The sequence below is a fragment of the Saimiri boliviensis genome, chromosome 17 (assembly GCF_048565385.1).
Source record: "Saimiri boliviensis isolate mSaiBol1 chromosome 17, mSaiBol1.pri, whole genome shotgun sequence".
Classification (NCBI taxonomy): domain Eukaryota; kingdom Metazoa; phylum Chordata; class Mammalia; order Primates; family Cebidae; genus Saimiri; species Saimiri boliviensis.
This window is the reverse complement of record NC_133465.1, coordinates 58,320,673-58,347,543: the sequence shown is the minus strand read 5'-3', so window position 1 is coordinate 58,347,543 and position 26,871 is coordinate 58,320,673. Positions and strand designations below refer to the sequence as shown.

At 44.0% G+C, this 26,871-nt stretch overlaps 2 protein-coding genes across 7 annotated transcripts in view; one reads left to right on the top strand and one right to left on the bottom strand.

Moving 5' to 3' along the window:
• Positions 1-11,074, top strand: part of WIPI1 (WD repeat domain, phosphoinositide interacting 1) — a 40,235-nt gene extending 29,161 nt beyond the window's left edge. The window contains exons 9-13 of the mRNA XM_039476886.2: positions 589-753; positions 1,826-1,933; positions 3,824-3,942; positions 4,822-4,922; positions 10,538-11,074. Coding sequence (XP_039332820.1) covers positions 589-753; positions 1,826-1,933; positions 3,824-3,942; positions 4,822-4,922; positions 10,538-10,585 — 541 coding nt within the window. The 3' untranslated portion in view covers positions 10,586-11,074. The remainder of the gene's footprint in view (positions 1-588; positions 754-1,825; positions 1,934-3,823; positions 3,943-4,821; positions 4,923-10,537) is intronic.
• Positions 10,887-26,871, bottom strand: part of ARSG (arylsulfatase G) — a 146,281-nt gene continuing 130,296 nt past the window's right edge. For 4 of the 6 annotated variants that reach the window (XM_039476888.2, XM_074388884.1, XM_003931795.3 and 1 more), the window contains exons 11-12: positions 22,302-22,392; positions 10,887-12,145 (exon numbers count right to left, since the gene is read on the bottom strand). In XM_039476888.2, the coding sequence (XP_039332822.2) occupies positions 11,871-12,145; positions 22,302-22,392 (366 nt within the window). In that variant the 3' untranslated portion in view covers positions 10,887-11,870. Of the gene's footprint in view, positions 12,146-22,301; positions 22,393-22,586; positions 22,704-26,871 lie in introns of those variants that run through there. The other 2 variants (XM_074388885.1, XM_074388886.1) reach the window with 2 other exon arrangements.

The window sequence follows — 26,871 nt, the reverse complement described above, 5'->3', positions numbered from 1 at the left end:
GTCTGGCAGAGGCCTTGGGATGAAGTCCCATGACTGCAGGTGACTTCCCACATCCCTCTGCATGATCATCATTATGCATGCTGGGACCTGGGTGACTCCAGGGCTATCTACCATCAAACACCACCCAAAATGTCTTGCCCGGAGGTTTGCTGCCCACTCAGTCTGGCTCAGGAGGCCTTCACATTGAGATCTGTCTGTTCTTCCACGAGCCCAGCGCCGTCCCGGGCTTACTTAATGGCACCCGGATATCAAGTCCATCTCACTCTCTACCCTAGTTCCCTTTCGGAAATCTCAGCATCAGACTAATTGTCAGATCCGCCTTCTTTAATAGGGGAAAGTGGTAGCATTGGGAACCTTCTAACAGCTTGACGGTGGCTCTTCTGAAGAACAAACAGGCCCCTGATGCTCTTTAGTTATTGCCAGAATAATAGGTCCTGGATTGTTCTCAGTGGGCAGAACATTAGGCTAAGGCACAGTCTCTCCCTGCGGCGGTGAGAGTGCGGCTAATGGCGCTTGGGTGTGGAGTTTACTGGGTGCGAGCGGGGCCTACAGCCCAGTCCCATTGTTGCCTGTGCATTACTCCCCTAGTCGACCAGAAGAGCCTTCGACCTGGAGTGGCTACATGGGAAAGATGTTCATGGCTGCTACCAACTACCTCCCCACCCAGGTATCAGATATGATGCATCAGGACAGGGCTTTTGCCACCGCACGCTTGAACTTCTCCGGACAGAGGAACATCTGCACGCTCTCAACGTACGTACAACGCCACCTACTCTAAACAAGACCACGCTTTCATCGGTTTATTTTTCCAAAGCACGAAAATCCCCAAAAGTGAAAAGAAAAAAAAAAAATCAAAACAAAAAACTTGCCCCAGACCAGGCATGGTGGCTCACACCTGTAATCCCAGTGCTTTGGAAGGCCGAGGCAGGTGGATCACCTGAGGTCAGGAGTCTCAGACCAGCCTGGCCAACATGGTGAAATCCCATCTCTACTAAAATACAAAAATTGGCCAGGTGTGATGGTGTGCTCCTGCAGTCCTAGCTACTCGGGAGGCTGAGGCAGGAGAATCTCTTGAACCTAGAAGATGGAGGTTGTAGTGAGCCGAGATCGTGCCACTGCACTCCAGCCTGGTGACAGAGTGAGACTCTGTCTCAAAAAAGAAAAAAAAAACCACTTGCCCCAAAGGAAGGGTGAATAGAATCAAACCCCTGCTTTTCCTATCTGACTTCAACTGGATTCTCAGGGGGCAGCTAGAAGTTGGCATGGGAATTTTAACCTTCTGGTTATACTGTCACTGTCCTAAAAACAATTTTTATTTTTATGGAATTATGTAAAAAGCCTCCAGGTCTGTTTTCTAGGTTCAGACACCTATGGGGCTGACAGATGTTTTAAGAAATTTAAAGGAGTTTACTCAAAAGTTGAACATTTTTAAAATTTCACAAAACTAACCAGCAAAGACAGTGAGCCAATCATCCATTGCCCTGCCTTCTGTCTCGGTTGAGGGCTGAGACACATGTCAGAGGGAGACTGTGCCCCATGTTGGGAGCTAATGTCTTTGCTAGCTACTGCTGTTCACGGGGTCACAGCATCTACACTTGTTTGCCTCATCCACACTATGACATTCAAAGACAAGAAATAATCCTGAAAGTAGATTCCAAGGCCAGAATGCAAAGGAATAGCCAGAAGCCCAGAACCAATCAGTGGGCTAAGGGCTTGTCAAAGGCAGAATCTAGTGACAGCTAGGGTGAGGGGGACTTTGTCATTGAAAGTGAATCCATCACCCATGGTCGTTGTCACCACAGTTTATGTTTTCCTTGGCCCCTAGGATCCAGAAGTTGCCACGGCTGCTAGTTGCATCATCTGATGGACACCTTTATATCTACAATTTGGATCCTCAGGACGGAGGAGAGTGTGTCTTAATCAAAACCCACAGGTGAATATACTGCTTTTCAAAAGACAGACTTTTGAGTCGGTTGTGTAGAGTTGTCTCTTTGCCAAGAACAACAAGCTTTAGTGCCCTTGCTTTGATGTGTTCCTCACTGGCAGTCTCAGTGGCAAACCTCTAGCGGGCACCTGCTCTGCCCTGGGCTCTGTGTCAGGCGCCCTCTGCCTGTGGTATCATCTGGAAAAGTGCCACAATTAATAACACACGAGATGATTTCCACCTCGGCCTGTCTTTCTAACGTAACCCGGAGCTCATAGTGGGTGTTAAGAAATATTTGCTGCCACCAGGCATGGTGGCTCACACCTGTAATCCCAGCAGTTTGGGAAGCTGAGGCGGGCGGATGGCTTGAGTCCAGGAGTTCAAAACCAGCCTGGGCAACGTGGTGAAACGCCATCTCTACCAAAAACAAATACAAAAATTAGCCGGGTGTGGTGGCACACATATGTAGTCCTAGCTACTCGGGAGGCTAAGGTAGGAGGATCACCTGAGCCTGGAGAGGTTGAAGCTGTAGTGAGCCATGATCACAGCACTGCACTCCAGCCTGGGCAACAGAGTGAGACCCTTTCTCAAAAAAAAAAAAAAAAAAAAAAAAAAATTGTTCCCTGCATTGAATTGAAAAGTGCTCTACCAGGCACCTTAACTCATATCTGTAATCCCAATACTTTGGGAGGCCAAGGAGGGAGGATGGCTTGAGCTCAGGAGTTGGAGACCAGCTTGAGCAACATGGTGAAACCCCATCCTTACAAAAAATATATATGTCTAAATTAGCCAGGTGTGGTGGCACATGCCTTGCAGTCCCAGCTACTCGGGAGGCAGAGGTGGGAGGATCACCTGAGCCCGGGAAGGTTGAGGCTGCAGTGAGCTGGCATCACACCATCACACTGCAGCCCGGGCAACAGAGTGAGACCCTGTCTCAAAAAAGAAAAGAAAAGAAAAAACAAAAGTGCTCATGCCTTCTGTGAACAAGCACAGACTGAGCTCTCTTGCTGTGGCCAGGGTACAAGCTGCCACTGCCCCTCACCTGTGGTCCCTCACTTTGCCCACATGTCCTCACCTTAGTGCACTGGGAAGAGCAGAGGACCAATCTTTGTTTAGTCAATATAAGACAAAGGGGCCATTTTGAAGGTATGTGACTGCCCCTGGTGGTTTCAGGTCACTTCAGGTCATCCTGGCCCAGCAGCATGTGGGTAGGTCTACGATTTAAACCCACAAAGTTGGTGGGTGGATCACCTGAGGTTGGGAGTTCAAGACCAGCCTGGCCAACATGGTGAAACCCTATCTCTACTAAAAATACAAAAAATTAGCCAGGTGCAGTGGTGGGCGCCTGTAGTCCCAGCTTCTTGGGAGACTGAGGCAGGAGAATCCCTTGAACCTGGGAGGTGGAGGTTGCACTGAGCTGAGATCATGCTGCTACACTCCAGCCTAGGTGACAGAGCAAGACCCTGTATCAAAAATAAATAACTAGCCAGGCATGGTGGCTCATGCCTGTAATCCCAGCACTTTGGGAGCCTGAGGCAGGCGGATCACCTGAGGTCAGGAGTTCGAGACCAGCCTGACCAACATGGAGAAACCTTGTCTCTACTAAAAATATAAAATTAGCCAGGCATGATGGTGCATACCTGTAATCCCAGCTGCTCGGGAGGCTGAGGCAGGAGAATCATTTGAACCCGGGAGGTGGAGGTTGCGGTGAGCCAAGATTGTGCCATTGCACTCCAGCCTGAGCAACAAGAGCAAAAACTCCATCTCAAATAAATAAAAAAATAAATAACCAACCAACCAACCCACAGAGCTGAGCCCAAGCTTCCGCATGCTTTTCCTTTGGAAAGTGTCCTAGATATATGACGATCTTTTTCTTTCACCCCCTCTTGTCACAAGTAGCTTGCTTGGCTCAGGAACAACCGAAGAGAATAAAGAAAATGACCTCAGACCTTCCTTACCTCAGTCTTACGCAGCAACTGTAGCCAGACCAAGTGCATCTTCAGCCTCTACGGTGCCAGGTGGGTGGGGACGGGGCCAACAGGGAGCATCTCCAACAGTGACCCCGCTCTCCTTCTCCCTTCACTGTGACCTGGGGGTAGAGCACTCTCCTCGAATTTTTAATTTCCTCACAGGTGAGGCCACGGTCATAGGACCCTTAACCTGGGACCCTTAACCTGGCAAGGCATCGCACAAGATCGTCTTTTTCCTAACAAGTGGTGTTAACCCTTTGCCTCTTCAAAAATTCCAATGAGGTTGGGCACAGTGGCTCATGCCTGTAATCCCAGCACTTTGGGAGACTGAGGCAGGCTGATCACTTGAAGTCAGGAGTTTGAGACCAGGCTGGCCAACATGGTGAAACCCTGTGTCTACTAAAAAAAAAAAAAAAAAAAGGGAAAAACAAAAATAGCTAGGCATGTTGGTACACACCTGTAATCCCAGTACTCAGGAGGCTAAGGCAGGAGAATAGCTTGAACCAGGGAGGCAGGGATTGCAGTAAGCTGAGATCACACCACTGCACTCCAGCCTGGGTGACGGAGTGAGACTCTGTCTCAAAAAATAAAAACTAAACTAAAAATTCCAAAGAGCCTGTAGTCCCAGCCACTTGGGAAGCTGAGGCAGGAGGATCCCTTAAGCTCAGGAGTTCAAGACCAGCCTGGGCAACATAATGAGACCCTCCCCACCAAAAAAAGAAATTCAAAGAGATGGGATGTTTCGGGCCTCTGAAGTGGAAAGGCAGGTCAGGCTTAAAGGTGGCAGGTGTGAGGATTGTGACTTGTCCTAGGGGAAAGACAGCCTCCCTGCTTCCTCTGCCCCTTTATATGAGTCCCCTGCCCCGCCAGGTCATGGCATAAAAGCAGATCCCAGGGCTTGTTTCATGTCTCTTTCTTGGTTTCCAGGTTATTCCGAGGACGGCGGGGCGCTGCGAGGAGAAGTTATTCCTGAACATGAGTTTGCGACGGGACCAGTGTGTCTTGATGATGAGAATGAATTCCCTCCTGTGAGCATTAGGAACCCGTAACCGGGTGGTTCAGTCTGTGTGATTAGAAGGAAACGCTAGCCTCATCTGAGAGGCGGAGGCCCTTTCCCTGTTTTCTAGTCTATCACAACTAATCCTCTGCTCTAGTATTCAGAAAACCGTAAGATGTTTGTTGTACTGTGTGCTTCGAATCCTGCAGACTAGCCTTTAGGTGCCAAGCTAAACCCTGACAGCATTAGAGTCACTGAATACTAATCCAGGGAGTCTTGGTGGCCTCCCTCCAGCCAGAGGCCTGGGATCACTTCCTTTGCTTCTATAGCACTGACTTTGCTGCCTGGTAGGTAGGAACATGTGCCTTGTGTAACACTTATTTTCCTGAGGCTCCTATGGATGCTTTTGCAGAATGCTGCCTTCCTTGTGCTGGAAGGGGTGGTTTCAGAGGGCTGGGTTGTGTGTTCAGGACTCTGAGCTGGGTTGCTGCACTCTGCGGGCGAGCTTGACCCTCACCTGCAGCTCTGGCTGGGCAGACCTGTACCTCTCCAGCAGCTGCAAATATTAAGAAACAACTGGCTAGGGGGCCTGGGCGCCCTGGCTCACACCTGTAATTCTAGCCCTTTTTAGAGGCTGAGGTGGGTAGATCATGAGGTCAGGAGTTTGAGACCAGCCTGGCCAATATGGAATCCCCGTCTCTACTAAAAATACAAAAATTAGCCCAGTGTGGTGGCACGTGCCTGTAGTCCTGTGGTCCCAGCTACTCGGGAAGCTGAGGCAGAAGAATTTATTGAATCCGGGAGGTGGAGGTTGCAGTGAGCCAAGACCATGCCACTGCACTCCACCTTGGGCAACAAGAGTGAAACTCCATCTCAAAAAAAAAAAAAAAAGAAAAGAAAAGAAAGACAACTGGCTGGGTGCAGTGGCTCATGCCTATAATCCCAGGACTTTGGGAGGCCACGGCTGGAGGATTGCTTGAGCCCAGGCAGGAGTTAGATACCAGCCTGGACAACATGGCAAAACCCCATCTCCACCAAAAAAAAAAAAAAAAGCAAGTTAGCCAGCATGGTGGCGTGTGTGTGTAGTCCCAGCTACTCAGGAGGCTGAGATGGTAGGATCACCTGAGCCTGGGAGGTCGAGGCTACAGTGACCTGTAATTGTGCCACTGCACTCCAGCCTGGGTGAAGGAGTGAGACCCTATCTCAAAACGAAAAGAAAAGAAAAGAAAAAAACAATTGTGTGCTCTGTGGAGGGTGGGAGGTGCAGGGCGGGAGCTTTAGCTGGGTTTCCCAGCAACATGCTCAGGCTGTTCCCACAGCTAGGGCCCTTGGGGCTGGCTGGGTGCTGGGCGTGGCTTCTTCGAGCACCTGCAACTAAAAAGATTCTCTCCTGGGTGGCTGCCAGGGCTTCCTTAACTTCTGATTCTCCAAGCTCCCATCTGGAATAACATACAGACTGCCCTTGGGAGCTTCCGTCAGAAGGCATCCCTAATAGTCAAACTGAAATCATTTCAAGATAGGAGTAGTGATTTGTTTTGTTTTGTTTTGTTTTTGAGATGGAGTCTTGCTCTGTCACCCAGGCTGGAGTGCAGTGGTATGATCTCAGCTCACTGCAGCCTCCACCTCCTGTGTTCAAGAGATTGCCCTGCCTCAGCCTCCAGGGTAACTGGGACTATAGGCGTGCACCACCACACCCGACTAATATTTTGTATTTTTAGTAGAGACGGATTTTCACCATTTTGGTCATGTTGGTCTCGAACTCCTGACCTCAAGTGATCCACCTGCCTTGGCCTCCTGTAATCCCGGCAGGCCTCCTGTAATCTCGGCCTGCCGGGATGACAGGCGTGAGCCACCACGCCCAGACGGAAGTAGTGTTTGGGACAAGACTTGAAGCATCAACTCCTAGAGCCAGAGAGGAGTCACCATTTGGGCGCTGAAGCAATGCCCATGAGGCTTAGTTATGGAAACGTCTCCTGATCACTGTTTTGTGTCAGTTGAGATTCCAGTTGTAAAAGGATGGAGCACAGGGCTTGCTTCTTTCTCCCACAGATCTATGGAAATCTTTATTATTTTCTGTAAAAAATGTCCATCAGATGAAGGTCAAAGGGGCTGGGGGCAGATGCTTATGTGGGAACAGCAAGGTGGCAGCCCCCGCAGCCTTTCAGCCCTCTCTCATGCAGACCTTGCTCAGAGTCCCAGGTGATCCACAGGTCTGGCATGAACAGTGAGAGGGGTCAGAGGAGGAAGCCTCAGCAGGAGAGGAGAGGAGGATCAGCAGAAGTCATGAGAAGGCCAGAATCCAGGTTCAGGCCTGGTCAAAGTTGAGTTTCTTAGCTGGAGGAGTCTCTCCTAGCCCTTCAATATCCACCAGGTCACTGTTGGCGTCGGAGTCGTTCAGAGCACTGAGTGTCACATCAGCCTTCTGTTTCTTTATGGGGGGACCCCTGGCCTCAGGGATACTGGAGCTGCTGGGAGGAGGGGCAGCTGGAGGTGACAAGACACCAGATGCCACCTTCTTGGGCCCTTTCTTGGGTGACTCAGCTGGAAGGGGGATGCCAGAGTCTTCATATACCTTGCGTTTCACAGTGGCCTTTATCTGAGCTACTGTCTGTTCCTTGATGACACAGCTGATGGGATTAAGATAGTCCCCAAATCGCTTCTCAGCAGCCCTCAGCATTTGGCTTAGGAAACAAAGCCGCCGTGGGGCCCTCTGTGCAGGGTCGGGAGGTGTTTGTGATTTTCCACATTGGCTCTGTGGATCGTAGCTTGAGCTTTTGCATTTCTGGCTTTCAATAGGCAGGTTGTCAGAGACATGGCCAGCAAGTGAAGTTTCTATTGTAGTGGCAGAGAGCAGTTGTTCTTAAAAATACTAATTATAGGCTGGGCGTGGCGGCTCATGCCTGTAATCTCAGCACTTTGGAAGGCCAAGGCAGGATCATGAGATCAGGAGATCGAGACCATTCTGGCTGACATGGTGAAACCCCATCTCTACTAAAAATACAAAAAATTAGTCGAGCTTGGTGGTACACGCCTGTAGTCCCAGCTACTCGGGAGGCTGAGACAGAAGAATTGCTTGAACCTGGGAGGCAGAGATTGTAGTGAGCCAAGACTGTGCCACTGCAGTCCAGCCTGGGCAACAGAGTGAGACTCCACCTCAAAAAAAAAAAAAAAAATGTGTGTGTGTGTGTGTGTGTGTATATATATATATATATATATATATATATATATATATATATACACATACATGTATATGCATACACACACACACAAATTATAAACTTCAAAACATCTGTTGGCATGCTTCCTAACTATAAACCTGTTGTTTTGCCTTTGGGTTCTCACGGCCCCAGCTGGCCTTAAAGGGAGTTTTTCTGTACCCTCAAAAGGCAGTGTTATTTACTTGAAGTTGAGTCTTCCAGGAACCAGGGCACTCTAGTTCAGACACTGTGGGGACAAATGTGACTATTCTACTCTGTCAGGGTTTAGAGCATCCAGACACTCACTAGGTTCCGTTTCACAAACTTTGGTAAAAGTCTGTGACTACTATAAAAGATGATTTGATTCTGAATTATAATCACATATTGTAAACTGATCATTTGGATATTGTAAACTGCCAATATCCAAAGTGCCCCCATTCTGTAAATATAAGAGGTTGCAGGGTTCGCAACCTCTTATATTTAAGGAATGGGGGCACTTTGGATGTTGGCAGTTAGGAGGTAGTCCCTTGCCAAAGAAAACCTGTATAAAATAATAGGTACCTTGTGCAGATTGTCTGTTTGGGGTAAAAAGGAAAAGGGGAGGCGCTTAATTGAAGAACTAGTGTGAAAGTTTGCCCTGAGGCCTGTGTGCCCATTGGGTGCCAGGAAGCTGGGCATGAGACAGTTGTTTCTTATCCCTCCTATGGACCAAATGAGTGAAAGCTGGTTGAAATTGCATCAGGAATCCTTATTTATACACAAGAAATAATTCCTGCCAGTGAGTGGTCACCAAACAAGGTCCCTAGCATGGGTGCTAGATCCTCGTGAGTGTCAGGCAGCCACTGTGTGCAGGGCTGGGTGTTGTGGTAGCCACCAACCCCTCGGCCTGCCCTCCAGCCTGCAGGTAGATGGTGATAGCAGGCAGGCTTCTCCATCTCACCACGTAAGGACCAGAGGCATGTGTGCTCCTAGGGTGCTCTGTCAACATGGACCGTCTCAGTCATGCCTGAATTGACAGAAATGTTCAATGAGGGATACTGGAGAACTTCCTCTTTGTGTCTTTACTCTGAATGGTCATGCCGCTGCCTTAAGAATGCAGGCCAGGCCAGGCGTGGTGGCTCACGCCTGTAATGCCAGCACTTTGGGAGGCCGAGGCAGGCGGACCATGAGGTCAGGAGTTTGAGGTCAGCCTGGCCAACATGGTGAAACTCCATCTCTACTAAAGGTACAAAAAATTAGCGGGGCATGGCGGTATGCACCTGTAATCCCAGGTACTCGGGAGGCTGAGGCAGGAGAATCGTTGCCATCACTAGTGATCTTTTTAGAACATATACTGACATTTCCCTGCATAGGCTCACGCTTGCCTTCTTGGGATTTACTTTTGCTCCGAGAGCAATGAAAGAAAAGGAGACCTGATCATTTCTGGTACCTTAGAAAGCTGTTACATTCAGAAGGATGAGAAGCTTTTGTTTCAGGGAACAAGCCAACCTGTACAAGTCTGTGTATTTTGTGAGACTAGTCCCAATCTTGTGAGCAAGAGTAAGAAAATAAGGCCCAAGGGTATAAACTGAGTTTTTGGAGTTTTTTTTGAGACAGAGTGTCACTCTGTCCCTCAGGCTGGAGTGTGTTGGCACAATCTCCGCTCACTGCAACCTCCACCTCCCAGGTTCAAGTGATTCTCCTGTCTTAGCTCCCCAAGTAGCTGGGATTGCAGGCATGTCACCAGGCCCAGCTAAGTTTTGTATTTTTAGTAGAGACATGGTTTCACTATGCTGGCCAGGCTGGTCTCAAACTCCTGACCTCAGGTGATCTGCCCACCTCAGCCTCCTAAAGTGCTATGATTACAGGCATGAGCCTAAATTTTTTTTTCTTTTTTTTTTTTTTTGAGGTGGAGTCTCACGTGACATGATCTCTGCTCACTGCAACCTACATCTCCCAGGTTCAAGCTATTCTCCTGCCTCAGCCTCCTAAGTATCTGGGACTACAGGCTTGCACTGCCATGCCTGGCTAATTTTTGTCTTTTTAGTAGTAGATGGGGTTTCACCATGTTGGCCAGGATGGTCTTTATCTCTTGACCTCGTGTTCCACCTGTCTTGGTCTCCCAAAGTGCTGGAATTACAGGCATGAGCCACCATGCCCAGCCTAAACTGACTTTTTAATAGTGATTGAGCAGTCCATGTTTACAAGTAAGATGAGCCTTTAAAAAATTTATACATATAAATACACAGACATTTTTATACAGTCAGTATTTTCTAGAACTATGTCATACTTGTGTAAACCTAAAGAAGCTGTGTGAGTGTTCTGTGGCCATGAGCGAGGTCAGACAGAAAAACTTGGCAGTGCTCAGCCTCCCCCTGCTCACTTGACATGGGCACAGACCTGTTGATAATGCACCTGCCTGCCAGCCTCTTTCTGAGAAGGTAAGGCCATTCTGTTTTGATTTTGGTAGATAATCTTGTGCCGTGGAAATCAGAAGGGCAAAACGAAGCAGTCATGATGAGAAGCACACCTCAGAAATCAGGACATCCCCTATCAGGTGGTTTTGGAGAAAACATGGAAGGTGGAAGAATGGAGTGCAATTGTGTGAGCAGAAAGGGGGGCAGGAATCCCAGGTGCTACACTGCTTAAACCACAGAACGTGGTTAACTCCTCACCAAGCTTCCCGCAACCCTGGTTGCCAGTGGGCGTGGGAGACATCGTACACACATTATGCTATTTAAAATATGTTCCAACCATAGTGTAAATGCTGATTAACCATATTGGTATATAACCGGAATTTTATATTAAAAGGGGTCTCCTTTTTAAATATATGCCGTGTAAAAAATGTACTTATAGGAACATATCTTTGAATTGTATTTCCTGTATATTACACACTTAGTCTATTTTAGCCAGGCAAAGTCTTTATTTTGCTGTGACTGGAATAAATCATTATTACTTGGGAGTCCCATTTTGGACACTAATAATAAAATCATGGCATTGCATTTTTGAGGTTTTTACATTTTATTTTATTTCCTCGTGGTTTTAGGGGTCAGGAAGAACTCTTTAACATCTCTTAAATGCGGTCATTTCACCCTTAGAAGGAGAGGAAGTGGATCGGGCCACAGACTTATCCATGGACTCGTCTGCTCTGAGATCTGGAAAAAGACCTAACTTTGGTCTAAATCTGTGCTCTTTAAGGCACTGTTTGCTAGAAATCTAAGATCTCAGGCTCTACTTGAGACCTACTAAGATGGAATCTGGATTCTTATAAGATCCCAGGTGATTTGTTTGCATATTAAAGATGGAAACCAGTGAGTACACGGGTTCGCGGAAGGAAAAAAAAAATAGAGAAGCTCTGTCCCAGATACTAATTAGAATGGATTCATGCCAAAACAACCAGAGAAACGAGGAAACTGAAATGTACTGAATATCTGCTCTGTGTCAGGTAACACACCAGGCATTTTTACATGCCTTTATTTAACTCTCAAAATGAACTTGTAAGTTAGGTCAAATAATCGCCCAAGTTCAAACGCCGGAGCTGGCACCTGGGCCTGACTCCAAAGCCCGTGTGCTTCCCATTAGGGCACACTCCCTGCCCAGAGCCAGTGCGGCTCAGCTGCTCTCTCAGGCTGGCGTGGAGGAGGGACACGATAATGAAGGGATACGTAAGGCGGTGCATGCAAAACTAAATTCCAAGACTAAACTAAAGTGTGTGTTTGTAAAGAGGGTAAACATGAAGTTTGGAAGCAAACTTGCTCGTCGCGTTTCCAGATATTCCTCCTTATGGAATAATAACTGGTCTGCTACGTGGCTTGGCAGCGGCAGGCAATATGGCAGGGATTACAGCAGGGCGTTACGGAAGGGTCTTGAGTGTAATCTGCTCTGGAGATGTTGTCATTGGCAATGTCTTGAAGGACGTCTGCAAGAACCTTTCTGACCTCGGGCAGCACAGCCTGGTACTCCGCACCACCTCTTTCTAGAGGCGCAGCTTCCGCGATATCGTCTTCCAGGTTGAAAATAAGAGGAAACTTATGCTGCAGCTCAGGCCCGGTGCTCCCATCACATGCTCTGGCTCCACCTAGAGAGGGAATGGCAACAAACACCTCGCTAACCCCAGCAGTTGATTATACATTAATTCAAACCTACCAGATCACCAAATGTTCCAGTGATGGCTCTCTCTGTCAAAGAAATTACCTTGAGAATCTATTTGCTCCTTCCAATGATGATCCTGTGGTCCAAGGTGTTTTGTTTTGTTTTATTTTCATTTCTGTTTCTGTTTCTGTTTTCTGAGCCAGGATCTGGCTCTGTTGCCCAGGCTGGAGTGTAGTAGCATGATCCTAGCTCACTGCAGCCTCAACCTTTCTGAGCTCAAACAATCCTCCCACCTCAGCCTCCCAAGTAGCTGAGGCTACAGGCATGCACCACCATGCCCAGCTTTTTTTTTTTTTTTTTTTTTTTGGAGACAGGGTTCTGCTACATTGCTCAAGCTGGTCTCAAACTCCTGGCCTCAAGCAATCCTCCTGTGCCAGCCTCCCAAAATGCTGGGATTGTCAGCAGGAGCCACTGTGCCCAAAGTAAAATGATTTGGAACTTCTCCTCGGGCTTGCCTTCAGAGCCAGTACAATACTCATTCGAGTATCTATATTGACACAAAATCAGGATGTAATTTTTTTTAAGTATTTTTAACCTCTGCCCTTTAGGAGTAAATTTGATTTTTTTGAAAATCGAGTTCTTGAATACCAATTGGTGAATCAAGTGGAAAGGCAGGTAAGTAATTTCACTTTGGGTTGAAGATGACAGTCTTATATGTATTCAAATATGGCTATGAAAGCCATCCAAAAGAGGAAGTACAAAAATGTTTGGAAAGATAGCAGCTTCCTTGGCTCTTCATGATTCCAATGACTTTTTATTTTTATTTTTTCCTCTTTTGCCTTTGCTATACAAAAAGTAAGTTAAGGTATCTGATGGAAATAAACATAATTAAATAAACAAAGGGAATAAAGGCAAAAGAGCCCTCAGAAATACAAGAGTTCCGAAACACTGACCTTGCTTCTGAGCTTATCAGTAGCCAAACATTAGTGAAACAGAAACTTATCAATTGCTCAGGAGAAGCAGGGCTTTTTCTGGTACTAAGATCGGAGAGAAATTCTTCCAGGGAGCCCTGCAGGATGGAATGCTCAATGGCATTCTTGTGAAAAATAAAACTGAGATTAGGATGGTTCCACTGATAACTTCTTATCACATCCTTTACTATATGATGAAAGCAGGTGCCAACGTGCAACTCAGTACAAGGAAATCTATAGGGGCAAAGCCATACTGCCTAAGAATTCAGCCTTCTGGTCCAATCTGGCCAGAAATAAAATTTGAAATATTTAGGAGAATGAGTAGATCTCAAAGCCTTTAGACAACCTTCTATTACTGGTTTTCCTCCTGTGACTGAGAGTCCAGTTGATCAGTAGAGATTAATAGTTGTTATCTTTGCCTAGAGTTTGGAGTAGAATTTGATTATTCTTCATTGCCAGGAAAGGGCAGTGACATGAGCTTTAACAAACAGTTCATGCTAGGAGTACAGACTGTGTCCTATGACTGAGGGATCTGCCTAAGATCAAGGGAAAAATCTGGAAGACTCGTCTAACAAAAGTGTAAAACTAAGGCATTATAAGTTGAAAGGGACTGACCACTAATTAACTGCCAGTGAAAACAAAAATCAACATCTCAGATAACAGAAATCAGAATCACTGCAATGCTTCACCAACAATGTCCAGTTTACAATTTTTAAGGACAAATAAATAGGAGACTCCCAGTTTCTAGTTTGGCATGTAAGGAGCTTGACAATCATCACTCCATTCTAACAACAAGTAAAGAGCTGAACAAACTAAAAAATCAACAATTATTAGGTCTTTCAGAGAGGTGAGGTCACAGGGCAAACTACTGCCTCCAAAATCAGAGAGACAGACAGGCAAATAGAAAGAATCACAACTTACCAGAGCAGAAACCTCTGCAGGAACCAGTGCCAGGAGTAAGGAAAACCTGAACTGTAATTGATAAATTGCTGGAGGTTCAGGGTGGACAAGTGTGAGAGAGAAAAAACCCCAGCAGGACCCAGTTATCAAGCCCCGCCCCTAACACAAACACACACACACTTTTGTGAATTTTACCTCCAGGAGCTCAACCAAGTTCTTACAGTAAATATTGGAGAAAAGTCCCCTCATCCTTCCAAGAGGGGTAGGATAAAAGCAATTTTTAAATATACCAAAACGTTCTATTCTTCTTAACAAGGCTTGCCCTCAGGAGAAACTCTTTGACCAGAGCTTAAATTACTTAGGTTTTTCTCACAGCCTAACTGACTGAAGGGAAGGGAAATACCCAGCTCTAGCCACTCTAGCTGTTTCACCTAAGGGGAGGGAAGGGGAAGACTAAGAAGCACTTGTGAAGTTCACAGTCCAAAGACACAGGCTCACCAAAAGACTGAGACTTAATAATAACCTACCCAAGTGAGAAGGAACCAGAAAACCAACTCTGGTAATATGATAAAACAAGGCTCTTTAGCACTCCCCCAAAAATCACACTAGCTCACCAGCAGTGATCCAAATCAAGAAAAAAAAAAAATCCCTGATTTACTTGAAAAAGAATTCAGGAGGTTAGTTATTAAGCTAATCAGGGAGGCACCAGAGAAAGGTGAAGCCCAATGCAAGAAAATCCAAAAAACAATACAAGAAGTGAAGGGAGAAATATTCAAGGAAATTGACAGCTTAAAGAAAAAAAACACTTAAAACTTCAGGAAACATTGGAGATACTTATAGAAATCCATCATGCTGTGGAAAGTCTCAGCAATAGAATGAAACAAGCAGAAGAAAGAAATTAGAGCTTGAAGACAGGTCTTCAAATTAACCGAATCCAACAAAGACAGAGAAAAAAGAATAAGAAAATAGGAGCAAAGCCTCCAGGGAGGCTGGGATTATGCTAAACAACCAAACTTAAGAATAATCAGTGTTCCTGAGGAAGAAGAGAAATCTAAAGGTTTGGAGACTATACTGGGGGAATAATTGAGGAAAACTTCCCTGGCCTCACTAGAGACCTAGACATCCAAATACAAGAAGCACAAAGAAGACCTGGGAAATTCATTGCAAAAGCATCACCAGGTAACCTATAAAGGAAAACCTAATACAAAAATATGAGGTAGCCTATAAAGGAAAACCTATCAGTATTAACAGCAGATACTCCACAAGCTAGAAGGGATTGGGGCCATATCTTCAGCCTCCTCAAACAGAACAATTCTTAGTCAAGAATTTTGTATCCAGTGAAACTAAGCATCATATATGAAGGAAAGATACAGTCTTTTTCAGACAAACAAATGCTGAGAAAATTCACCACGACCAAGCCACCACTACAAGAACTGCTAAAAGGAGCTCTAAATCTTGAATCAAATCCTGGAAACATATTAAAACAGAACCTCTTTAAGGCATAAATCTCACAGGCCCTATAAAAAAACACACACACACACACAATTTGAAAAGCAAAAACAAAAAACCAAGGTACACAGGCAACAAATAGCACAAGGAATGAAATGGTACCTACATCTTGATACTAGCATTGAATGTACATGGTCTAAATGCTCCGCTTAAAAGATACGGAACTGCAGAATGGATAAGAATTCACCAACCATCTGCTGCCTTCAGGAGCCTTGTTTTATCACATTATAGTCCTAACACATAAGGACTCACATACATTTAAAGTAAAGGGGTGGAAAAAGGCATTTCATCCAAACGGACACCAAAAGCAAGCAGGGAGCTATTCTTACATCAGACAAAACAAACTTTAAAGCAACAGCAGTTAAAAAAGACAGGGACACTATACAATGGTAAAAGGCCTTGTCCAACAGGAAAACATTACAATCCTAAGCATATGTGCACCTAACACTGGAGTTCCCAAATTTATAAAACAGTTACTAATAGACATTAAGAAATGAGATAGACAGCAACACAATAATAGTGGGGGACTTCAATACTCCACTGACAGCACTAGACAGGTCATCAAGACAGAAAGTCAACAAACAATGGATTTAAACTCTACCTGGGTACAAATGGACTTAACAGATATATACAGAACATCCCATGCAACAACTGCAGAATACACATTCTATTAAAGAGTACATGTAACTTTCTCAAAGATAGACCATATCATAGGTCATAAAGTGAGCCTCAATAAATTTAAGAAAATTGAAATTATATTAAGCACCCTCTCAGACCACTGTAAAATAAAACTGGAAATCTATTCCAAAGGAACACTGAAAACCAGGAAGCAACCTGGATGAGATTGGAGACTCTGCAAATACATAGAAATTATATATCCTTCTTCTGAATGATCATTGGGTCAAAAACGAAATCAAGATGCAAATTTAAAAATTCCTTAAACTGAATGACAATAGTGACACAACCTATCAAAACCTCTGCGATACGGCAAAGGAGGTGCTAAGAGGAAAGTTCATATCCCTAAACACCTACATCAAAAAGACTGAAAGAACACAAACTGACATTCTAAGGTCATATCTCAGTGAACTAGAGAAACAAAAACAAACCAAACCCAGCAGACAAAAGGAAATAACCAAGATCAGAGCAGAACTAAATAAAATTGAAACAAACAGAAAAATATAAAAGATAAATGAAACAAAAAGCTGGTTCTTTGAAAATATAAATAAAATTGATAGACTGTTACCAAGATTAACCAAGAAAAGAAGGGAGAAAATCCAAATAACTTCAATAAGAAACAAAACGGGGGATATTACAAGAGACACCGCAGAAATACAAAAAATCATTCGAGGCTACTATGAACACCTTTGTGCATTTAAACTAGAAAACCTAGAAGAGATGGATACATTCCTGGAAAAATACAACTTCTAGCTTAAATCAGGAAGAATTAGATACTCTGAACAGACCAATAACAAGCAGCAAGATTTAAAAATTACCAATAAAAAAAGTCTAGGACCAGACGGATCCATAGAAGAATTCTACCAGACATTCAAAGAAGAATTGGTGCCAACCCTTTTGACACCAAAATAGCAAAGTACTGGTATAAAAATAAGCACACAGACCACTGGAACAGAATATAGAACACAGAAATAAACCCAAATACTTACAGCCAATTGATCTTCGACAAAGCAAACAACAACATTAAGTAGGGAAAGGATACCCTTTTCAACAAATGGTGCTGGGATAATTGGCTAACCACATGTAGGAGAATGAAACTGAATCTTCATCTCTCACCTTATACAAAAATCAACCAAGATGGATTAAAAACTTAAATCCAAGACTTGAAACTATAAAAATTCTGGAAGATCATATTGGAAAAACACTTCTAGAAATTGACTTAGGCAAGGATTCCATGAACAAGAACCCAAAAGCAAATGCAATAAGATCAAAGATAAATAGCTGGAACTTAATTAAACTAAAGGGCTTTTGCATGGCAAAAGGAACAGTCAGCAGAGTAAACAGTCCACAGAGTGGGAGAAAATCTTCACAATCTGACAAAGGACTAATATCCAGAACCTACAATGAACTCAAACAAATCAGCAAGAAAAAAAAAATCCCATCAAAAAGTAGGCTAAGCAGGTGAATAGACAATCATCAAAAGAAGACATATAAATGGATAAGAAACATGAAAAAACGTGCAACATCACTAATGATCAAGGAAATACAAATCAAAACCACAATGTGATACCATCTCACTCCTGCAAGGATGGTCATAATCAAAAAATCAAAAAACAGTAGATGTTGGCATGGATGCAGTGAACAGGGAACACTTCCACACTGCTGGTAGGAATGTAAACTAGTATAGCCACTATGGAAAACAGTGTGGATATTCCTTAAAGAACTAAAAGTAGAACTACCATTTGATCCAGCAATCCCACTACTGGGTATCTACCCAGAGGAAAAGAATTCATTATACAAAAAACGCTTGCACACACATATTTGTAGCAGCACAACTTGGAACTGCAAAATTGTGGAAGCAACCCAAATGCTCATCAATCAACAGGGTGGATAAATAAACTGTGATATATATATATATATATATATATATATATAATGGAATACTATTCAGCCATAAAAAGGAATGAATCAACAGCATTTGGAGCAACCTGGATGAGATTGGGAGACTATGATTCCAACTGAAGTAACTCAGGGATGGAAAACCAAACATCATATATTCTCACTGATATGTGAGGGCTAAACTATGAGGAGGATGCAAAAGCATAAGAATGACACAATGGACTTTGAGGATTTGGAGGTAGGGTGGGAAGGGGGCCAAGGATGAAAGCCTACAAATAGGATGCAGTGTATGCTGCTTGGGTGATGGGCGCAACAAATTTTCACAAATCACCACTAAAGAACTTACTCATGTAACCAAACACCATGTGTACCCCAATAACCCATGAAAAAAATAAAGTGAAACAGTAGGAAAAGATTTTCCATGCAAATAACAATCAAAAGACAGAGTAGCTATCCTAATGTCATACAAAATAGACATTAAATTTTTTAAAGATTATGAGAGACAAAGAGAAGGACATAACATATTAATAAAAGTTTCAATGCCATTTTTGCCATTTCTGTTCCACATAGTACTGGACATTCCTGCCAGAGCAATTAGGCAAGCAAAAGAAATGAAGAGCATCCAAATTGGAATGGAAGAAGTAAAATGACCTCCTTCAGAGAAGATATAATCTTTTATGAAGAAAACCTAAAGATTCCACATAAAAGCAAAATTAATAAAGGAATTCAGCAAAATACCAGGATAAAAATTCAAAACACAATACCAGTTAGATTTCTACACACTAATAGTGAACAATCTGAAAAAGAAAATTGCAAAAACAATTTCATTTACAATGGCACCAAAAAGAATAAAATAGAAATTAACACAAAAAAATGAAAGTCTTGTATAATGAAAACCATAAAATATAGCTGAAAGAAATTAAGGAAGACATAAATAAATGGTTACATCTCATGTTCATGGATTGAAAGACTTAATACTGTGAAAATGTCAACACTACCCAAAGTAATTTACACACAATCCTTATCAAAATCCCAATGATGTTTTTGGCAGAAATAGAAAAACCCATCCTAAAATTCACATGGAATCTCAAAGGATCCAGAAAAGTCAAAACAGTCTTAAAAAATAAAAAAAATTAAAAGGCCCCAAACTGGAGGATTCAAACTTCCTGATTTCAAAACTACAACAAGTCTATAGTAATCAAAACAGTGTGGTACTGGCAGAAGGATAGACATATAGCTAATGGAAAAGAATAGACAGTGGAAATTATCCCTTACATGTATGATCAAACAGTTTTTAACAGGGGTGCCAAGACCATTCAATGGGGAAAGGACAGTTTTTCAACAAACGGATGGTGCTGGGAAAACTAGATGTCAACATGTAAAACAATGAAATTGGACCCTTCCCTTATGCCACATACAAAAATTAACTGGAAATGGATCCAAAATCTAAATATAAGACCTAAAATACTAACAATCTTTTTAAAAATAAGACAAAATCTTCACAACACTGAGTTTGGCAAATCATTTCACAGATGAATTCAATCAAACATGAAAGAAATAATACTGATCTTACACAAACCCTTTCAGAAAACAGAGAAGGGAATATTTTTGAACTCGTTTTATAAGGTCAGAAAAATCCTGATCCCAAACGTTGACACAGACAAGAAAGGAAAATTATAGATAAAGTCTTAGCAAATCAAATCCAGCAAGATATAAAAAGTGCAATACATCATGACTAAATGGGATTTATCCAGAAATGCAAAGTTGGCTTAACAGTTGAAAATCAATCAATAGAAAAAGACAAAAATAAGCAATGGAACTCACACCATTAAAAGAGTACATATACAGGTATCTACACTTACAAAACCTCACCAAATTATACATTTTATATCTGGGGCCTCTCACTATGTGTACAGGTTGCCTTAACTGCTTTTTTTTCTTTCTTTCTTTCTTTTTTTTGGAGACGGAGTCTTACTCTGTTGCCCAGGCGGGAGTGCAGTGTGCAGTGATAAAATCTTGGCTCACTGCAACCTCCACCTCCCAGGTTCAAACGATTCTCCTGCCTCAGCCTCCTGAGTAGCTAAGACTATAGGCATGTGCCACCACACCTGGCTAATTTTTTATTTTTAGTAGAGATGAAGTTTTACCATGTTGGCCAGGCTGGTCTCGAACTCCTGACCTCAGAGATCCACTCACCTTAACCTCCCAGAGTGCTGAGATTACAGGCGTGAGCCATCACAGCTGCCTTATCTGCTTCTTAAAATGAAAAACAGTAAGGTACCTTAATTCTAGGCCACATGCCAAAACAGACTGGTTGTCTTTCTAAGGCCACTCCCAGTGTGTGACCATAACATGGTATCCTCATAGAAGCACACATCTTTCTCTAATCTAATGTGGTAGATGTCAATTCATCTAGCTTATCCAAAAGCAGTTACATGTAACTGGGATGCAAATGTTAGACACAAGAGGAAGGGGGAATCAGAACATACCGCTGTTTCATCCTATTCCCAGTTTTCACTGATGCATTAAAAGTTTAGTGCTCCCTATCCAGCCTCTCTCGGGAGTTTGGTGACTCCTTAGAAGAGCAGACCTCCCCTGGGTGCTATAATTCCTATCTGATTGTGATCATTTTAAACAGCCCTATTACTTCATAGTAACATGTATGATTCCAACATTGTGCTGCCAAGGGCTTTCTGGCAGGACTATTCCTTGTGAAATTAACACAGCCTGGAAGTCCCATACCTCTTACATAATGTAATATAAGGATTCTCATCTAGAAACTTCTCATCTGAAAACATAACAAGTATCTGACTGTTTTGAGTTTTAGGTTTTAGAGAATCAAAGATTTTTGTGACATTTTTAATACCGTTCAAGTCATGTTTCGTTTTTATGCCACGTTTTCTTCTGGATCACTTATTTACACCCAGAGAAAATAATTTTATTATTATCTAATTCTTTGAAAAGCTCCAACATGAAATAACTGAATCAAGTTGGAATCTGCATTAGGTCACAGGTTTCCCTTTTTCTAGTTTTTGTTTTTCATTCATTAAAAAAAAAACTGTAGCTAAGCACTTCAAGACAACAAAGATTAAAGCACTGGAAGAGTTCTGAATTTAGAAAGCTTAAAACTAGTACAGGAGATAAAACATGTACCTAAATGACTGGCAGAAAGTGAGATCACAGTGTTCTCCAGGATTCCTAGCCAGCTGGGAAGATAAGAGAGAATTTTGTGAAAGTGACATTTGACTTGGACCTTAAAAGCTGAAAGGGGGCTGGGCGTGGTGACTCATGCCTGTAATCCCAGCACTTTGGGAGGCTGAGGCGGGTGGATCATGAGGCTAGGAGTTCAAGACGATTCTGGCCAACATGGTGAAACCCCCTCTCCACTAAAATGCAAAAAAATTATCTGGGCATGGTGGTGCATGCCTGTAATTTCAGCTACTCAGGAGGCTGAGGCAGAGGAATTGCTTGAATGAGGAGGCGGGGGTTGCCATGAGCCGAGATTGCGCCATTGCACTTCAGCCTGGCGACAGAGCAAGATTCCATCTTAAAAAAAAAAAAAAAAAAAAAAAAGCTGAAGGGATTTAAAGGAAGAGGAGACTTGTTTGTGGAAAACTAAGGCTGGAAAGACAGAAGGACTCAGGAGTGAGAGTCTGAATTCAGCTGGCAGCAAGAAGGCATCAGAGGACCCTGAGGATCATCCTGATCCAGTGTGACACTTCTAAAATATACATATAAGAGATGGATAGTCACAGTAAACCAAGAAGCAGAGAGACTTCTGTCGGTTTGCTAACTAGTCCTCTAAAATCTATTTTCTGAAACAGTCTATTGTCAAGTAAATTATACTTTAAAATATCTCTAGGCTTCCATTTAATGTTCATCCAAACTGGCATTTAAAGCATAATAATGGGAAACACTCACTGTGTGAAAAGGAGCTAAATAAATGTGTTGAGAGCTCCCAGCTCCCTAGAAAGTCAGGTGAACAGCACAAAGGCCTTATTTGCATATGGGGGATCCAGAGAGCCTGTGCAGGGACCCTGGGTTTGGGGGAGACACTGTCAAGAGCTGCTGAGAACCCCCCAAAAGGAGGTCAGCCCACACTCATTCTCAGAGGCATGGGTGAGAGTCCGCAGGGTCCCCGTGCAGGTGTGCACATGGGGAGGCAGGGGTAGGTGGCCCCTCACTCACCGGTAATGTAGAAGGCCTTGTAACGCTCCAGGCGGACAGTCTGCAGGGCTCCAAACTCTCCAGCTGCCCCACTGTTGGGGTGGAACAGCACCTGGGAAAGAGTGGCAGAGCTCACAAATGGAAAAATTGGGAGAGCTCGGTGGCTCACACCTGTAATCCCAACACCTTGGGAGGTCGAGGCAGGAGGATCACTTGAGCCCAGGAGTTTGAAACCAATCTGGGCAACACAGCAAGACCCTTCTCTACACAAAAATACAAAACTTCAGCAGACATCATGGTGCACACCTGTGGTTCCAGCTACTCTGAGGCTGAGGTGAGAGGATTGCTTGAGCCTCGGAGGTTAAGGCTGCAGTGAGCTATGATCATACCACTACGCTCCAGACTGGATGACAGAGCAAGACCCTGTGTCAAAAAAAAATAAATAAATAAAACATGCTAGATGATGCTGGATGCTCCCTGGAAAATATTACTGCCTTTTTTAGGGTCTGCTTTCCCTATGCCTGCACCCCAACACACACTGACAGACACAAGCCTGGAGTCCACACCAGCCAACCCCAGGGAGCCTGTGAAGTTATTTTGCTGGTTAATTGATGGGAGTGGGTTACAACTCTGGAAGAGTAGGCAAAAGGTTTCACTAGGTAGGTCAGATTTCCAGGCCTGAAACCTGCTATGTAATTTGCAAAGTCCACTGCAAAATGCAAATCACAAACTTATACACAAACTTAAAATTTCATGATGACTATGACAGAGCTTAAAACCAAGCACAGTCCCTTTATAAGTGCAGGGCTCTGTGTGGTGAACAGGTCACAGACCTAAAGGCCACCCTGCCCGAGTTCCAACCCCTCAGTGTCAGGATGGGCCTTGGGGACTGACTTGTTTTACAAATATCTCTAGGGATTCTGATGCAGGTGACCCTCAAATCTCTTGGAAAAAAAGGTTTCTTTAGCATCAAGTCAATTTTCCAACTCTCTCTTGAGCAGGGATGGTACAAAAGGTGGCATCCTTGATTTCCCCAGAACCAGGCACAGCCCAGCCTCTGGACGCAGACGCCCACAGCTATGACTCAATCCGACTATATTTGGACTGAGGAAATCTTTCCTCATCAGGTCACAGATAAAAGAATTACCCTGCAGAATGGAAACAGCTAATTCAGGGTTCTCAAGGAAAGGATGTGAAAGAAAATAAAAGGCCAGTGACCTTGGTAGGTTGGTGGGTCTGGGCTAAAAGCATGACATTGCCTTGGTATGAATCACAACCGTATATATGGCTGGAAAGGCAGTTACATGATTCAAAGTTTCCACGGGACTTTAAAAAAAAAAAAACGAGAAACATCTGCTGGAGCAGTAAACAGCTGTACCCCCGAGTTTCACAACTCTGAGAGGATGCTGCCAAGGTGCGTCTCTTCCCCACACCTGCTGCTTCCAGGTTCTCATGACAATCCCTGCACATACCCAGGGCGCGCGTGATGATAGCAGGTTCCTTCCAAACAGGAAAAGAAGTCGTCATTGAAAACCCTCACTTCTTCCATCCCTGCAGAAAGCCAAGCCTCTTCACCACAGGAGACTGTTTTGTTTCCTTCTTGAGACAGCAGGAAGTGGGAGACTTGGAAAATCTATTGTCAACTGATATACGATGCACTCGGACATGCAGAAGATGGGAGTGAAGGCTTGCTGCTTCAGGTCATTCACAGTACTTGGGTCGCAATCACAGAAACTCCATGAGGGTGGGCTGCTCTTTTCCCACTATTTATGTGGCATTACCAGAGGCAACTTCCAAAATCCAAGAGGAAGCAACACTGTGGGATGGCTCATTCTCAGAAACATAGATGGACTTTGGACAACTTGTCTATGCATTTTTTTTTCGTTTGAGCAGACCCATTATGGCTTTCTTGTTTATATCAACATAGGAAGGAAGTTGTCAAAAGTGCATATGAATCACAGCTCTCCAGATGCCTGGTTCAAATTTCAAAGATGACTTTATCTTATGCAAACGTGTTTTGCCTTCCTGGTTGCCTTTCTTGCTCTATTTTATCTTCTTTTGTTTTTTTAAGCACAAGTGTTCCCTTGTTTTAGGTCCTAGAGGGTGCTGATATAGCATCCCCTAAAGGTGGGCTTCTTCACCATTCAGGTAGGGATGCACAGCTCCCAAACGGGGCAGATGGGGTGGTCAGTAGTTTGCCACCCACTCCAGATGACATCTCTCGCCACTAGGGGCCTCCCTAAGAGAAGCGATCCACATTCTGGACGTTACAAGGCAGCTTGTTTCCTCAATGTACGGCCTCCAGGGGTGTGCCAAGCATTTGGTGAGCCACAGCAGCCCCACACAGTGTTGGGCTAGGCAGATGCAGAGCTATTGGGGAAAACGTTCCTTTGTGGACAATTTCTGGACCTGATCATGACAACCTGGGGCTAAGGTACAACCTGAGCAGTGGTGATGTTACAACCTTCAGCTGCCATGTGGGAGTCCGGAAAGCACAAAGTGGAACATTTGGTTCTAGGCTGTGCAGACCTCATCTCTCTCCTGGTGACCTTCACTGCCTAGACGCAGACGCATCAAGATCAGAAGCAGGAGGTTGGGCTGATGCAAGAACACGCAGCATGGTGTCAGCTGCCGTGGTTTTGAACATCACAGACACAATGTCCCTAGAGGTTGATGAAGTGGGTTGTGAGAACACCATCCAGGGGGAAGTGGTAGCTCATTACGTGCGCAACACCTCTCAACTCTCTTGCTTCTCTGCTTAACTCTTGGCTACTTGGTTTGCAATAGGTAAGAACCCAATTGCTAAAATGCATCGACATATTGTTTTCAGCTGAATATCGAGGAGTTACTTTGAACTTCTAGAACTGAAACTGTTTCTAAACTAACTCATATTGGAATCCTTGTAAGCCCAGGATGTATCTGAGAGTGAACACAAATTGTGCTTATTTAAAATTACATATGTATACACGTATGCATGTGTGTATAGACATATGCATCTGTGTACATGTTTGCATGTATGCAGACATATGCATGTGTACATGTATGTATGTGTATATAGATATATGCATGCGTATACATATGTATACATGTGCATAGGCATGCACATAAATATATGCATATATCTCTATGTATATGCCTGGACATATACATATGTATACATGTATGTGTGTGCATGCAAATGTATACATATATGTGCACAGACATGCATATGCATACATATGTTCACATGTATAGTGTTTGAAGATAAACATGTATATATGTTTAGGTATATAGACACATGCATACGCAAACATATGTATGCATGTATAAGCACACACATGCATACATATTTATACATGCATGTATACCGACATGTGCATATGCATACATGTGTATACATGTGTATATATGCATGGTATACAAACATACCTATGCAGGCTAGGCACGGTGGCTCACACCTGTAATCCCAGCACTTTGGGAGGCTGAGGTGGGCAGATTACCTGAGGTCAGGAGTTTGAGACCAGCCTGGCCAACATGGTGAAACCCCGTCTCTACTAAAAACACAAAAATTAACTGGGCATAGTGGCACCATGCCTGTAATCCCAGCTACTCAGGAGTCTGAGGCAGGAGAATTGCTTGAACCCAGGAGGTGGAGGTTGCAGTGAGCCAAGATTGTGCCACTGCACGCTAGCCTGGGAGACAGAGTAAGACTCCATCACAAAAAAATAAAATAAAACATCCATATGCATACACATGTCTAGAATATGCATGCATATGTGTGATATGCATGTATAGACACATCCACACGTCTGTACATGTGTGTATATACGTGTGTGTATGTATAGCATGTTTATGTGTGTATATCATTCCTCATATTCTTACCTTCTGGCCTCCCCCATAGCTACTCCAAATTTGAGACAATTTACTCTTATTTCTTTAGGCCAGGCGTCCCCAAACTTTTTACACAGGGGGCCAGTTTACTGTCCCTCAGACTGTTGGAGGGTTGCCACATACTGTGCTCCTCTCACTGACCACCAATGAAAGAGGTGCCCCTTCCTGAAGTGCGGCGGGGGGCCGGATAAATGGCCTCGGGGGGCCGCATGCGGCCCGCAGGCCGTAGTTTGGGGACACCTGCTTTAGGCCTATTACTTTGCTTCAATAGAGAGGACTGACCAGAGAAGACCAAACCGAAATTCAGGTCCAGCAACTACCCCACGTTGTCCTCAAACTTCAGAGTCTTCTCTCGAGTGTCTTCACTGATACTGCAGGCGTGCTCTGGGAGGCAGGGTGCCAGCCCCATGTGCTCTTAACCTTGAAGATACCATCAGCTGCTTCCCACAAGCAGTAAGTGTGGCTGTTTCTTTCTGGGCCATGGGGTGTGGTTAGGGAGCAAGTCAGTCCTGACTCCAGCTGCATTAACCATGCCATCATACATCCCCATGACGATGCTGTGATTTGTATCTGGTTTCCCAGTCTGATTCCTGCGCCTAACCCTGCTGGGAACTAGTTAGGCTGGGGTCTCTGTGATCCTGGGCAAAACTATAGTTTGAGCAAGAGCAGAGCTCTCCTGTCTGAGAAAGGAAATTAGCACATGAAGGAGCTGGCTTCCACA